The sequence below is a fragment of the Filicampus tigris genome, chromosome 1 (assembly GCF_054856515.1).
Source record: "Filicampus tigris isolate MCC_2025a chromosome 1, RoL_Ftig_1.0, whole genome shotgun sequence".
In the NCBI taxonomy this organism is placed as follows: domain Eukaryota; kingdom Metazoa; phylum Chordata; class Actinopteri; order Syngnathiformes; family Syngnathidae; genus Filicampus; species Filicampus tigris.
In genome coordinates this window covers 4259667-4277142 of record NC_141217.1, presented here as the reverse complement: position 1 = coordinate 4277142, position 17476 = coordinate 4259667, and the positions used below count along the sequence as shown (strand labels likewise).

General features: G+C 39.6%; 1 protein-coding gene across 1 annotated transcript in view; it reads right to left on the bottom strand.

Annotated features, from left to right (window-relative positions):
• Window positions 1–17037, bottom strand: part of LOC147152549 (muscleblind-like protein 2a) — a 62597-nt gene extending 45560 nt beyond the window's left edge. The window contains 2 exon segments of the mRNA XM_086048427.1: window positions 9778–10474; window positions 16706–17037. Of these exon segments, the coding sequence (XP_085904553.1) occupies window positions 9778–9951 (174 nt within the window). The 5' untranslated portion in view covers window positions 9952–10474; window positions 16706–17037.
• Window positions 17038–17476: the final 439 nt, after the last annotated feature.

Here is a 17476-nt window from a genome sequence, read left to right as displayed (position 1 = left end):
GGACAGGAGGATGTTGGCCAAGCTGTCATCAATGCTGGGCAACCCGGACCACCCCCTCCAGGGCACCCTAACAGCACTCCATAGCACCTTCAGTGACAGACTGTTACACCCTCGCTGTGCAAAGGAGAGATTCCGCCGTTCCTTCTTGCCTGCTGCTGTCAGACTCTTTAACAAGAACATTGTGTAGTCTCTACAAACTGGCGGTCATTAGTGCAATTGTGCAGTCCTGCACCTGAGCTCGTATCGTGCAATACCCAATATTCCCCACTACTGTAATACCGTGCAATACTCAACATTCCCCACTACTGTTAGTCTAGTTTTATTTTTATCCAATGCTGTTCCTTACATTTCACTACAGCACTGCAGCACTGTCACTTAGAGTATTTTTTCCTCTGTACTATGTACAGGCCGAAATGAGTGTTCCTCATATTTTTTATGTAGATGTAGGTTGGTGTGTATACACATGTGTATATACACATGTTACTGCGTATATCTACATAGGTTTGATTCTAAATGTTTGCCGTCAATGTTATACATTAATGGCCACATTATGCCGCCGCCCCTGTGTGACCTATATCTTTGCTACTGTAACAACGAAAATTTCCCCACTGTGGGATCAATAAAGGCATTCTTATCTTAAAAGCTGTAAGAGGTGGAACTAAAGTGGCCAGGTTCAATACGTCAAACCCGATAAAACAAGAGTCTGCGGCAGCGGCAGCTAGCACGAACAAGGGAAATGGAACACAACAACAAACCCTGCTCAATTTTGGATTTTGGAGTTGAAGTTATTCGATTTTTCTACTGCTGTTTTTTGGTTTTGGAAGTGGATTTGGGAGCGGAAGTTGTTTCGATGGGTCACTAATACTCAAAACAAACTTTTATTTTAACAAATTCTGGCAGCACTTAGAGGAAGTAACATCCGCCTTGACAGAGCTTTACATGTTGAAATAATGTCCTATAGCTTTTGTATGATGTTCTTACGTCAGCTATGCCTTAATGACACAATCTCTCTCAAAGATACCTCAAACATACCTTATGTATATTATTTCTTATTTTAATTTAATTTTACTTCTTGTTGCACTACTGTTACACATGTAAATTACATGATCATTGCACTATTTTGGCCTTTGGGAGCCAAAACGCTCAGGTTTCAGAAGAGTTTATCCACTTATTGTCACCCATACCAGGTAGGCAATAAAGTTCTCCTGTTTCACAAAGGTTTTTAAGTCTGACCAAGACATGACCATCCAAGTGAGTATGCAGTTCTTTAGAATTACAAGAAAAAAATGCGGTACCGATACTGCATAGCTGGGTGTTGGAAGCGGTATCGAGGCCAAGTGGCATCGGAACAACATCTCTGACCTTTCTAAAAGATGTATGACAAGAGCTGTTGGTTTTTCATGTGTGGTATTGAAGTTACCAGCAGCAAATAGATGTGAGAAAAGCAGACAAATAAATGGCAGACTGAGATGCAGAAATTAGATTAGGACAACCCGAGTCTGTCTATCATGACGACGAGACAAAACATCATTAATTAATCCAAAGCAGTACTAAAGTTCAAACATGCATTGAACCTCCTGCCCAGCTCCCCACCGATCTCCTAAGGTGTATGCAACAATAACAACATAGTAGCAGGAAGTCTTTCTGTGTAGCTGCCTTCAACTCGGCAAGTGTGCTGTGGATGGTATCCAGTTCTCATAGCAAATTTAAACTAATAATGTTTTACATACAGAACAAACAAGTGCTTAGTCAGTACTGTGGGTTGCAGAGTGAAGGAAAAAGAGGATGACTCAGAGGCAGTGGGTGGACTGAGACCAGGTGAGACACTGGTACAGCAGATGGGCAGATTTCTGTGCTGATTCTATCCAACACATAAACAGCTAAAGAGGCGATTTACAGTATATTCCTTCTTATCAAAATCAAGAATGGTGACATAGAATTTCTGTGTTTGGGGTCAAGAGTTTGGGCCAGGGAGGCAAGTAGTGTCACACCCTGTAACGGTACCAATACTGGAACGAAGTCTTTAGCCAGCAAAAATGACTTCACCCTCAATCTTAAGGCCCAGAATTAAAAAAAAAAAACAACAACAACAATGCAGGCAAGGGGCTCAACTCCATTACAAATGGGGCACAGAGACACAGAAAAATAAAACAAATACTGTATGTGTATTTGAGTACGGTATTTAAGACCCTTTTTAGGGTCAAACAGCCCTAAATTTTGATTCAAAGATGAGGATGAGGATGTTAGTGGTGAGTAGGTAATGATAACAAATTAAAGGCTATTACTAGTGTAGTAACTGATTGACTGTTTGATAGATTGATTGACCGATTGATTGATGCCTGATCTCAACTCGATGGAACCTGTTTATCAGTTGCTGAAATAAAGAGTGAAGGCAGCAAGACCCACAGACAAGCGGCAAGTATAGGTGCAATGAACGCTTGGTAAAGCACCTCAGGGAGGAAACATCATTTTCAAGCAGTTATTGACTGCGAAGGATTTTCAGCTAAGAATGAACAATTTACAATATAATTATTTAGCTTTGTTACAAATACAGTACTTTTCAGTCCTTGGAAATGGAGGAACTGTAAATCACACTTTCACTGTTGACAGTTGCCCTTGTTCCTGTAGATGCTTTTCTATAAATGTTTAACTTGGTTTAGAAATTGATGGCCTGACAATTTGATGAATCTTTGCCTAATATTTTACCAAGTATAAACTGAACAACATGTCCACTCTAAAAAGGGATATTGTAACGACATAGGTAATTCTGCACTCTGGATTAGTCAGTAAAATTGATCTTTTTAGTTTTTTTGTAATGGGTACCAATCTAAATAACTTTGTTTGCTGAGGTGAAAGACTTATGGAAAAGATATTGATGGTAAGCAATCAATTATGCTATAGTATGCTTGATCAATTATTGAGAGCGTCACAGCAGGTGGTCTAATACATTTTTTAAGCACTGCACCGGTATGTTTTAACTTCCTGAAGTACTATCACAGAACATCACTGGAGCACTCACTAGCAGCTAAAATGGTTGATTGGGCAATGGGCAATATACAGTTTGAGTCAGCGTTGAGCCCTGAATGAATCCTTGGAAGTCTAATCGTTGAAAGACGATTGAGAAAAAGAAAGGTGGGGGAAAAGTGGCTCTGCCCTAGCTAAACTCCCTCTACCATGCTTTCCAGTCTGTATTCATACTGTACATTGCAATTGAAAGGGCGTATTGGTCAACTTCCTGCTTCTCCACACTTATCTCCTACGTCTGGATGCTTGTTGAAATGAGCCAACGGGGCTTGTGTCCGAATATGAGGAGCAATCAAGCAATGGACAAGGTAGTGATCTCATCCAGCCATGGTGAGTACCTCACCGTGTCTGTACAAATGACCTCAGGGGACCACTGGATCATACTGCACTGCACACACACACGTTCCCCGAGCCAAGGGTGTGGTCCATTGCAAGAGGATTACACGGAGGAATGCTGCAAACTCATCTTTTTAAACAAGGACCAGGGCTCTTAAAGCAGAAACTATACGTTCAAGTACACTAAATGTCCCTTAGGGGAAAATCATGCAAGTAGAATGGCAGGCGGGGGAAATAATCAATTACGTGCAAACAATGATGATCGTTGTTTCCATTTTTGATTGGCAATCAAAAAAATGAAAAACCGAATAGTGACTTATTTTGTTTTGAAATCTAACACAAAACGAGACAAAATTGCAATGCGTTTTAATTAAAAAAAAAAAAAAAAAAGTACTATATTGTGTGAAATTATAATGTAACAAAAATAGAATGTAAAGAAATGAATTGTTTTTCATAAAATGAAGGTCAAGGTACCACTGTATTAAAATCAAATTCACACTTGCGACCCGTTTTGCAATTTCTTACTTTTGATTTAATGTAAAAATTGTGTGAAAATTCAGGCAATTTAGATATTTTTGACATTTAAAAATAATTGCAAAATAATGACCTCACTTTATTCTCTGCCAATAAAATAGTAAAAAAAAGAACACACGTTTCTACAATAGCTATTAATAAATGTGAACCTGTCAGGCAGAATGACAATAGACCCAATGGCTGTCATCATTCTATAGAATGTGATTTAGCCAATCAAGTATTTGCTTAATGCAAGTTTGAAACACCCCACAAACCTAAAAACTACAAGTGAAAGTGTCCAAGTTAGATTACGATGCTGCGACAAAGTGAAACAAACCAGGGCACCTCACCCTCCAGGGAGCAGTAAATAGGCTTTTGTTTCAAATGAAAACACATTCACATACCGGGAGGATGTTTCTATTTCTCTCTCTCACTTAATATATTTTTGTGACCACCTCAAAAAACTCAATATCGCTACCGTTCAGGACACACCAATATACGTGGTCACAGCCTCTCTGCGTGTCTTTCTTTGAAATACTCATGGTGACAACATCTGAGAATATATTGTGCAATAACAAACAATCCCAAAACTTAAACAGAGATAGAACACTGAATATAAATAAAGAGTGTTAGACTTCAGAGTAGGGCTGCTGGATTATGAAAAAAAATATTAATCATATAGTAATAATTGAAATCACGATTATTCAAACGATTATTTATTTTTTGCTACAAAACAAGAATAGGTTTAAACATGTGAAACATATGAAGACAAAATTCTTTGAAACGCTATAATAATTTAAGTTTGTTTTGGACCCACCAAAATTTATTAAATTAATTATTTAAAAAAAAAAAATTAAAGTGCAAATGTATAAATTAAAGTATGGTTTCCTTGTATAAACAAACGTGTTATCTTGCTATGCACTTATAAATTGCCAAAGTAGTAAACTGCTTGGAGTAAAATTGGAAATGCTGGGAGCGTCATTATGGTCCTTCTATGTAACTCAAGCTGTCTCTAACGTTAATGGTACTGGAGGGAGCATCATTATGTTTTTGCAATACACCAGGGGGATGTGTGATCTGAGGTGTCACGATGTGGCAGCCATTGTGCATTAACACAATTTTAAACCCTCAGAATGTGTGAAGAACCTGGGCGTCATCTTTGATTCGGAGCTCAGTTTTATTCCTCATATTAAAAATGTAAGCAAGATAGTTTTCTATCACCTTAAGAATATCGTCATGGTCCGCCCATTTCTCTCTCAGGCTAACTCGGAAGTGCTGATGCCTGCTTTTATTTCTTGTCGTTTAGATTATTGTAATGCCCTGCTCTCTGGCCTCCCCCAAAAGAGTATTTCTTCTTTATAACTACTCCAGAATTCAGCCGCTCGGGTGCTGACGAGAACCAGAGGGCGGGAGCACATTACCCGAGTTTTAAAATCACTGCATTGGCTACCCGTGTGTTTCAAGATCGATTTTAAGGTACCGTATTTTCCGGACTATAAGTTGCAGTTTTTTCCATAGTTTGGCCGGGGGTGTGACTTAAACTCAGGAGTGATTTATGTGTGAAATTATTAACACATTACTGTCATGGATGGTTAGTGCTGACTTGTGACTTATGTTTTGCCTCCCTTGCAGGCGCTTTAGCTAAAGGGAGACAAAACATCATAAATACAAGTCAGCACTAACAAGCCATGACAATTACTTCTATATCATTTCACATGTTATTGTAACCCACATAAAGAAACATAAGATACATCCTAAAATGCATGAATAATTTAAACGGTTAAAGTCTAATGTTTTGTTAAACTAACAGGCCTGGCTAGTCGAGGAAGCCAGCTTATCCAAACTGCTAAACATTCACGAACTCCACAGACTCTAGGTGTGCAGCGAAGTTGCCTGTTTATATTGTGAAACTGCACAAGAAACAGAAAATACTATCAAGCTATGCATTGCATACACAAGTATTTTCATAGACATGAACAAGATGAGCCTATGCTAATGATTAGCGATAGCGATTAGTATGTTCAGTCAACACCCTACAATCATCCACAATTCCGGTCGTATATAAATGTCATTACACACAATTGTCTAAGTTAGTTTCAGGCGATGGTTGAACAAGAATGAACCACAAACAGACAGACATGCTAACGATTAGCAACCGCAATTAGCATTAGCGATAGCGATTAGTATGTTCAGTTAACAACACAGTACAATCATCCACAATTCAGCTCCTATATAAATGTTGCATACTCATCACACACAATTGTCTAAGTTACTTACAGACGATGTTGAGCAAGAATGAACCACAAACAGGCAGTTGCCTGCCTCTGGCTGGGGTATTGCATCATGCAGCCACACACGTAAGAAGCCGAGCACAGACGAGACGAAGACATAATTACGGCCGAATACATAAATACTTTTGGAGACTTGGAAACATTCTCCATGGTCGGGGAGAAATAAAAGACTTATATAATCGATCTACAAGGCGATGGTTGAACAAGAATGAACCACAAACAGGCAGTTGCCTGCCTCTGGCTGGGGTATTGCATCATGCAGCCACACACGTAAGGAGGAGCACAAAGGAGACGAAGACATAATTACGACCGAATACATAAATACTTTTGGAGACTTGGAAACATTCTACACGGTCGGGGATAAATAAAAGACTTATTTAATCGATCTACAAGGCGATGGTTGAACAAGAATGAACCACAAACAGGCACTTGCCTGCCTCTGGCTGGGGTATTGCATCATGCAGCCACACACGTAAGGGGGAGCACAAAGGAGACGAAGACATAATTACGACCGAATACATACATACTTTTGGAGACTTGGAAACATTCTACATGGTCGTGGATAAATAAAAGACTTATTTAAGCGATCTACAACCATTTTGGTGAGTTTAAAGTTATCTTACCATAACTTTCTTGTATGCTACATACAGCATCGTAGCTCAGTGGAAATGATGCGTAATAAGCGCACAATTTCCTCCCAAAATGCGACTTATACTCCAGTGCGACTTATATATGCTTTTTTCCCCTCTTTATTATTCATTTTATGGCTGGTGCGACTTGTACTCCGGAGCGACTTAGTCCGGAAAATGCGGTATATATATTAGGGGTGGGAACGATAATCGTTTTTCGATGCAGCGTTCGTTTTATTAAAAACGATTCTGCATTGATTCAGAGTTATTAATAATCAATGTTTAAAGCATAAAATAAAAAAAAAATAAAACCCCGGTTACGTTTAGACAGGGCCTCTGAGTCTCTGCCTGAGTGAGTGACTCAGGCACACTTTTAGCCCCTCCCTGGCAGAGAGGGCGACGAGAGAGTGAAAGAGCAGCTGGAACCTAAAGCAATGGCAGAGCCAAACAAGAAGCGGAGGGTAGTATGGACTTTTTTTTACAACAAAAAAGGACAGCGCCAAGTGTGATTTGTGTAATAAAGTGCTCCGCTACTGTGGTAACACAACAAATTTACACAAACATATGAAAATAGCTCACCCTACAGAGAGCAAGCGAAGAAGTTGAGGGAGGAGGAGGAGGGGGGAGCCCCCCAAGCCAGAACACCCCCGCGGACACAGAGACAATGTACTCTGGCAGAGTTTAGTTACATTGCTGCTTTTTTTTGGTTTGACTCCTTTGACTTTTGTTCTGAAACAGTTGTTTAAGTAGAAGTATTTTTTTTTATACTGTTAAATATTTTTACATTGTATTGTTTACACTATTTGCACTTTTTGACTTTATTTTCCAAATATTGTGCAATGGAAGGTATATAGTTGTCACGTTTACATTGTTATATTTGTATTTTTGTTACATTGCTGCTTTTTTTCGTTTGACTTTCTTGACTTTTGTTCTGAAATAGTTGTAGTAGAAGTATTTTATTTTTTTCTACTGTTAAAGGTTTGCATGGCAGTTCAATCATTTAATACAAAATAAAATAAATGTATTGCCTAAAATCTTTGTGCTGTGTTTATCATAATTATAATAAACTAACTGAAGCAAAAAGTATCGGTATCGTAACGGTATCGGCCGATACTACCCTGTATTTACTTGGTATCGGATCGATACCAAAATTCTGAGTATCGCCTACCCCTAGTTGAAAAACCTCAAGCCACATGTATGAGAGCGTTTCACAAACATACTCGATGAACACACCGCCTCTGCAAAGGCTAGCTTCAAAATAAAGGTTACCAAATAGTACATTGAGTCATTGATGCGAATGCCTTAGTGGACTTTTACTTTGAAATTGGCCCACATGGTGCCGTAACGGCTAACTTGACTCTGTTATCGACGTTAACGGCATTTTTAACGCTTGTCACCAATGCTAACGCAATGCTGTCCCGAAATCATATTCAGTCACTAATTTAGGACATGAACAATCCGCTGGTTAATTACGCTGTCATTGTATAATACGGTACAAGTCTCTGCCGTTAGTGGCTAGCAGCTGTTATCATTAGCTGGTAGTTCAACAGCTGTTCCTTGGCTTACAGTACTTTCTTTTTTTGTTTTAACTTTTTCAATATTGATGAGATTAGTTTGTAATGCACTGCCTATGTTGAAAGGAAGGTGCCTTAAATTGCACTTCCTTTTCATTATGAAAAAAATAAATAAAATAAAAATCAAACGTCGTCTTCGTCTTCATTTATTTTATAAAAACACTTTTGCTCAATAAACAATTCAAAGAAAACATTCAGCTCAAAATGGCTGGCAGGATACCTTGGAATTTATACACTGTACCACTTACAAAATAAGAGTGTATCCTGCCTTATATTGCGTTGTGTTCTTAAGTTGATTTTTTTTTTTTTTTAAGTTCTATTTAACTTTTTTTTTTTTCCTGATCCAAACAACAATCCGATACGTTACTCAAAATCTGTGACAGATTCAAACCGTGACTTGATCCGTTGTTCCACTAGTGAGTACCAAAGACAATCTCCTGGTACTCATGTGAGTACCCAATGAAAAAAATTATGTGCACCACTGTGTATATATGTATATACTGTATATAGTGTGTGTGTATATATATATAACTATATATATATATACAACTATATATATATATATATATATTATATATTTATATATAATATATATATATATATATATAGTATATATATATATTATATATATATTTATATTATATATATAATATATATATATATAGTAACTATACTATCCATATCTCTATATCTCTATATCTCTCTCTCTCTCTCTCTATATATATATATATATATATATATATATATATATATATATATATATATATATATATATATATATATATATATATATATATATATATATATATATATATATATATCTATATCTATATATATATATATATATATATATATATATATATATATATATATATATATATATAGTCTAAGACCTGGCGTTCTGCCACAGTTTCTTTGGCTATTTGTCACTGTCACAACAGTTTTTTGTTTTTCCCACTAATTGGTTTTGTGAGACCAAATACCACAGAATAGGTACAGGTTAGGTCAGTTTATGTTGCTTGTGTGTTGACAAGGAACCAGGAATAGAAGTCCTGCAACGACTTCTTGAGGAGATCAGAAGTGCACCCTCACAATGATGATGGACAGGCATGGTAACATTAGAATAACTTACCATATAAAACTTCACATGCCTGTGGTGACAGTGAACATGACAACAGGCCACTCTGGCCTTTAGCTTCATAGGTCAGGATGATCAGCTAACTGTGGCACAGTATTGAGCTAATTTGAGCACATGACAGCATGCACCAGGAGCTGCAAAGCTGTAAATCCTAAATTTGGATTCAAATTGTTCTTTTGACATAGCTTACTTTACATTCTTTGGCGGTCCTACGAGGTTGGATGATAAGTATTGTACGGTTAACTGCTTATACTGTAAGAGAATATCCTTACCTTTAGGGAGTCAAAACACGCAATCACTCTCCCATTTTCCACCTGGCAGCTTTTCGATGGGTGGGCAAATTTGCACTCTTCATCACTGCGTGAGCAAGTCCCTCTCTGAAACTGCCGACACACTTCCAGGGTCAGCCATTTTGTATCTCGTATAGAGGCAATATTCAGAGCCATGTCTGCCTTGCTATCTTAGTTGGAGAAAAGCTGCTCAGTTTACGGAGGAGGGCCGTCCTCTGAGGAGTGGTTACAATGTATTCCAGGAAAAACAGAAAACAAGTGACGGAAGTTGCAGCTGAAAGTTAATCACTTTCACTCAGGGGATATGATCCGTCTCTGTAGATAGGAAAGGGACTAGTGAAGTCTTGTGTGTTAGCAGAGCATGGGACTGCACTTTTATCGTGGTGTTTGCCAGTTAAAGTGTGGATTGTTCGTCATTCAGCAAGACTCAAGTGCAACCTCGGGCAAAGCGGACGAAGCATGGTCCGAGATGAGTTCAATTGGTTGTCCCAATGTCTCCAAACTGTCCAAAAATGTATGATGTATCAATGATGGGGAACAGGAAGAAGTTCAGAGGATTAAAGCAACCGTTGCGTCTGAGTGTCCTATCGCGACTCCAGTTGGGCTCAGGAACTCTTCAAAACTTGTCAGGGGTCATCAAGTAGAGATGCTGTCTCACGTGGAGCTTTCTATCTTCAATCTGCAGTGGGGAGAGAGCCAGAGGAACAGAATAAGAACATAGGTGCCATCTGGGATGTTTTTATTTCTTGTGGCTGGTTAAAATACACAGCAGTCAACCAGTAATGCAACTGCTATTCAACATACAAAGCAAGGAATGGCAAGAACTTCGGTGATGTGAGGCGAGGGACAAGACGAGAACCTTTGAATCTGACTCACCCAGTATAGCCATGCTGGCTTGATGGTGTCGTCAAACGAAAACCACCCAGCACAAAATTAGTCTGGGCAACTGTCCAGTAGCCAGAGAGTGACTAAGACAGATGCATATGCCAGCACTCGACATGATTATGACATAGGCCGGTGTCCTGAGATATACACTGATTCCAGAGTGTCAAAGCAGTTAACAATTCACATATTTGGTGTATTATAATCCACCATTGAATCATTGTCAATGATATACTTGCACTAAACGTACAACTAATTCTGTAACAAAATTAGACGACCTGGTTAATGTAGAGTTCTTGTTTAGTTCATTGTTTATCTATTTCTTCTATACAAACGACATCATTATTTATCTGGGTAATACGGGTTCAAATTTTCAAGTAACTTCTTCCTGAAATAGCCCACCAACACTACACTGCTCCAAACCTCTTGAATCCAGGACATTGTCTAACAGAACCCGTCCCACTTGTCTGATCATGGCTAACCAAATGAGAAGCTTCCCGGCCAAATTGTTCAGAAGAGCAGTTTCCCTCTCCAAGGCATGATTTAATTTCACAATGTCTCCCCACGGAGACAGGCAACCGCTGTAGAAGAGACAGTCAGGTGAAAATCATGCCAGAGCTGACCTTTAACAATTAAACCTCATTATTTTTAGAACTCATAAAAAGTCTGTAGTGAAGCTACCCTACTTTGTCAGAATGAACGAAAGCGAAACAGTGCCATTCCCTCCCCTCTTCCTCATTGCAATCATTTTGTCTTCCTCAAATGATTGTGTTGTCTTGATTGGGAACACATCCATCACAGAGTTTTAGTTTTTTGGGGAAGGACTTTCGAGGGTCATGAAAACTGTCATTCTAGATGTCAAACTGTAGACCGCAAGCACTGCCTACTCCAGCATATGCAGTGCATGCGGCTTTAGTTTAGAGTTGGTCAGATTCAGGTTTTAAGACAGCATAAACTTCTTTTGGCTTAGCCTAATTCAGCTCTTGCTAGTGTCTGTCTTAGTTTACACAGAGCTGAACCAGTGGTCTTCAGGCACCATGCCGCACTGAAGGAAGTAAAGGCCAGATGGTCCAACAACACCCAATGTTTTGATTGCAGAGATTAACACACTCACAATAGGAAATTCAAATTGGTGAAATGCAGTGTTCAAACAGATTCATATTCATATATATATTCATTAAAATTCACTGGACGATGCAAATAATCCTGGACATTGGACAGCGATTCACCTGTTTTAAAAGTGTTTAGAGTTAGTGTGCATCTCTGTGTCAAGGGGAAAGACGAAATGACCTGTGAAGCAGGACAGACATACTGTATAAGAATGCACCACAGTAGTAGACTTTATGGATTACTGATGCTTACTAAAGACAGCTGGCAAGGGCATTAGCTTACTAGTCTGCTTAATTGTATGAGAGTCAGCGGAACTGGGGTGTCTCAAGTGAAAGTCATTGGCTTGACCTCTGAATACCTCACACAGTATGTAACCCATTAGGCTGATGCATGTGCACTCTATATGACTGTGTTTTGTGTTGCATTTTATCTAAGCTACTTTTGCGCATTGTTAGCATTGTGACTAGGTTATTATGGCAGAGGCCAGGTGTGGACTGCATAAAACTAAACTGCAACCAAAATGTAAATAAAAACAGAATACAATGATTTGCGGGTGGCATGGTTGAGTGGTCATCTCCCAACACAGAGGTTAGGGGGTTCGATCCCCGGCTATTGTGACCATGTTAAAGTGTCCTTGAGCAAGATACTGACCCCACAGACGACCACCCACCCCCACCCCCAGTTGCTCCGGATGCTGTTTCGTCAGTAGGTGAACGAGGAAACAGTATGAAGCACTTTTGTGCCTACGGCGCTAAAAGCGCTATACAAGTGAAAGCCCCTTTGCAAACCCTCTATTCTACAGAATACATCAAAAGTAAGAGATTTGTTGTTCAAACTGTTTTTTTTGTTTTTTTTTAATATTCACACATTTTGAATTTGATGCTCGCAACACATTTAAAAAAAGCTGGGACAGGGGCATATTTTTCTTTTAACAGCACTCAATAAGCATTTTTGAATTTAGTACACTAATTGTTACAGCTTTAAGGTGGAATTCTTTCCCATTCTTGCTTGATGTACACATTTAGTTGCTCAACAGTCTGGGGTCTCCGTTGTCATTTTACGCTTCACATTTTCAATGGGAGACAGGTCCCGTCCTCTTTTACTATGAAGCCACACTGTTGTAACATGTGCAGAATGTGTTTTGGCATTGTCTTGCTGAAATAAGCACAGCAGTCCCTGGAGAAGTTGCTTCTTCAAAATTTGTACTTACGTACTAGGGCTGCACAATATTGTAAAAACATGCAATATGCGATATGGGTGTTGAATCCAGCAATATGTTTTATTGCGATATTTAACATGTACCTAAAGAAATGCCATTTGATGCACATTTAAGGTTGCATCTGACTGGTCAAATTCATACACAAGCATACAACTCCACATGAAACTTATGGCACGTCTTTGCAATATACATATTGCATGGGCCATTACCACTGTAACAATATTGTTTCGATATATTGTACATCCCCAATATTTACCCTTCAGCATTAATGGTGCCTTCACAGATATAAAAGTTGCCATGGCTATAACACAGCCCCATACCATCAAAGAATCTGGCGTTTGAACTTTGTCCTGATAACAATCAGGATGGTCAACCATGGCATCCATGATTTCCCAAAGTAATTTGAAATGTGGAGTTTTCAGACCACAGCACACTTTTCCACTTTACATCTCGGATGAGCTCAGGCCCAGAGAAGCAGGTGGCCTTTCTGGGTGTTGTTGACAAATGTCTTTTGCTTTGCATGGTAGAGTTTTAACTTTAAATTGCAGATGTCGCGATTAGCCTAACTGACATTTGTTCTCTGAGGCGTTCCTGAGCCCAGGTGGGAATATCCTTTACACCAGTGTTTTTCAAACTTTTTGGAGTCAAGGCACATTTATTTCATTGAAAAAAATCCCGCGGCACACCACCATCTGAAATTGTGAAAAAAGATCTTATTTTAACAATATAAGTGTTGTATTGTTTATATTAGCATTTTTTTAACATTGAAGAATGGCGTTACATTATAACGTCTTGAATAGGAATCAAATAAACACAAAGAAAAAAGTATTTTATAATGTTTCATATTGATACTTACTCAGTGTGAAACATGAGCCTGTTTGGATAAACATGCGTCACTAAATCGCTTGTCGCTAAACAAAGACAATTAGCTACCTGCTGCTGCTGCTACCTGCTGGTATGAAAGAGTACTACAATGTAGTAAAGACATGATTACGCTGCCAGGCGCTAGACCGCACAGGCACACAAATTAGATAATTTCCCACGGCACACCTGGCAATATAGTTGTAGCAGAGCAGCACACAGTTTGAAAAACACTGCTTTACACAATCATGCCCGTTTTTAATTCAGTGTGGGATCGAAGGTTATGGGCATCCAATGTTTTTTGGCCTTGCTGCTTACGTGCAGAGATTTCTCCATGTTCTCAGAATCTTTTAACGATATTATGGCCCGCAGATGGTGAAATCCTTAAATTTCTTGCAATTGACATTGAGAAATGCTGTTCTTAAAATGTTGGACTTTTTGCTCGCACAATGTGGTGAACCTTGCCCCATTCTGGCCCGCAGATGGTGAAATCCCTAAATTTCTTGCAATTGACATTGAGAAATGCTGTTCTTAAAATGTTAGACTTTTTGCTCGCACAATGTGGTGAACCTTGCCCCATTCTTGCTTTTGAATAACTGAGCCTTTCGGGGATGCTTCTTTTATACCTAATCATGACACTCACTTAATTCCAATTAACCTGTTCTCCTGTGGAATGTTTCAAACATGTATTTTTTTTTTTTAGCTTTCCTCAACTTTCCAAGTCTTTTGACGCCCTTGTCCCACATTTTTTGAAAGGTGCACCATATTCTAAATAAAAGAATACTGTATTTGCAAAAATCATCACCAGTTTGAACTTAAATACCTTTTATAATGTATTCAACTGAATATAGTTCGAAAATCACTTGCAAATTATTGTATTCTATTTAATTTGTTTTACACAACGTTCCAACTTCATTGTAATTGTAATATACGAGATACAGACGACCCTCAATTTATGTACGTGGTTACTGTGCACAAATTACTGTGACAGAGTTGCTCATGGCCATCCAACCGTGTGGCTGCATTTCCACTTATTGCCATTTTATTGTGGAAAACCACTGCTGTGGAGTCATTTGCATGGCCAAGAGGTAAAAATGGTCAATGTTATTCAAGGCTGTGAAGACTGGAGCACATTTTCAAGACCTTCGAAAATGTTCCATTTCTGCGTGTAATGGAAAAATGAAGGTGCTTTTTTTTTTTTTTAATGACCTTTTGTTTCTGAAAGCCTAACCTAACTTTCAAGGTGACGTCAGTGGCTTGTTCATTTGCAAACTGTTCCTTTACACCTTTCCTCCTCTCAGAGGGTCCATGTGGATTTAATACAGTGCTAAATTGCATTTGGCATAAGCCTGAGCTCCTGGAGTTGACTACCAAGCGCCATAAGGACAGATGAGTGTGACTTCCCAAGGACTCAGATGCAACACAAGTAGCATTTTACAGAGTCAGCAGATTGGCATACGGCACAGTGCACATCATAATAGCCTTAGCTTGTGACCCAAATGGCCCTGTTCATGATATGGGCTGGGCCTTTCTCCTTGTTAGATGAGATAACCTACCACTTTCCATCACGCTTACATTATAAACACTGAAATGGGCTACATTTGGTATATGTATGTGGTCTTGGGGTGGTCTCCCTACTATTTTTAGGCAAGTCATCACCTGAATTTACAGCAACCGTCAGAAGAGAGAAGCACGTATGAAGAAATAATTTCCTGAAAATTTTGATAGAGAATGGGCCGAGTTTCATTTATTTTTTTATTTTAATTACTCACTGATAAAATGTGTGATAACATTTGTGTTAACAATGCATCTGTGCGGCCCGCCGTGACCCAGTCTGAAGTGGCCCACGTGGTTGGAGACCACTGTTGTACATTACCATATTCTTTTAAAAGCACTACCGGTACATACATATCTTCTAGGGCTGGTCAATTAGGACATTATGTCCCCACAGACATTTTGCAAAACATGGTTGTGAACAGACATGCCTAATAATCATCTTTGTTGCTATATTTAGCCACTTTTCCAAGCCTTCTAGTGAGTAGTATAAGGGAGCTCGGATCATATTGATAGGTTTCAGACAGAGTAGTTTTTATACAGTTCAAAATTTCCCATAATTAGCATCAATGAGAGAATGACAGGAAGCAGAAAAGTTGAAGTTCTTTTACAATAAAATCGCAATGATTTGTCTTTGTGCATATACAATGTTATTTCTTTTAAATTTCTTTTAGTATTATTGTGATAATACTGATGACATCACAATTTCAAATATTCAGATCGTTTCATCTCTCGATTCGTTTGCTCCGCCGCCAGACGTACAACATCACTTTGGCCTTTTAGCATTAACCGATAGACCAAAGCATGCCCAGATATTGCGCAAAGTTGTGAACGATAGCCGATTTTTACGCAAGAGACAAATTACCAAAGGCTGTGCATACATGCATGAGGAAAATCATTGGTGGCTTTACATTAAACGATGCTAAAGATTTTCCAGCCAAGGCGTACAAGGAAACATTCGCAAGTATAACCAGTAGCGATATGCCCCGCCCCAACAAACACACACAAGAGAAAAATACGCAAGCCATGTAACCCAAAAAAAACTTCTGACATTTGCACTGTTGGCAGAGTGAATCCACTGCCGTGATAATGCCACACTCACTCACGGGCAGGAGTTGGTGCATAAAGCGCATGACTACTGGAAACTACAGTAAAGGGCCAAAGTGTGAGGTTCTCATTTTCAGCCTGACACTTTCACACAGCTAAAACATTCCCTCTCCTCCCACCTGAACTGGTGTGCAGCACACTGCAGCAAACTATTGAAAAATGACCGTGCTTTCCCACCTGGTTTCAGCCGGTCCCCGAGCTTGGCCGTCTGCTGTCCCCAACACAGGAGGCACCTTGTGTGGAACCGGGCTACAGTGCGGCAGTCTGCCTCAGCAACTGGAGTTAATGACCATGTGAACTGTTGTCATTCCTCGCACGCTGCCCAATGCTGCAGCCAGAGGTCCACGCCGACACGGGCTCCCTCTCAGTATCTGTCTCACGTTCAGCCGCGCGGCATGCAAGCAAGCGAGTGAGGCAGGCAAGCGGGCAAGCGGGCGGACGGACATGCAAGCAGAAAGCAGAAGAGTGCCGAGTGCCGACTTCAACTATTTGGATGAAACATTTCCAGCAATCCCACCCACACTCACACACCCTAAAGCCAGCCCCTTCCTGCCCACCAGCATGAGACACAGCACCGCCCTTTCAGCGCTCCAGCCAATGGGAGAAGAGCAGCTATGAATCAATGCTGTCTGGGCATCTCTATTGGAAGAGAGTAGGCAATGAGGAGAAAACTGCGCTTACAGTAACATCCTCTGAATGCTAACTTGTCGAGGTATTTCCCCAATTTCATGCCCTGCCAAGCAAGTCGTTATGTCACTCCTGCCAGTCAAAGCTATGTCATATTGAACAAATATGTCTGAGAAGTCGACATGCACCACCACTTAGTTCATAAGGATGATCCTCTCTGTCCTTGTCTGTGTTCTATTGATATGTCACACCATCCCCCCCAGGAAACAAGAGCGCCGCACCCCCTCCCCTCATCATCCAGACAGACACTCCAATTACTCG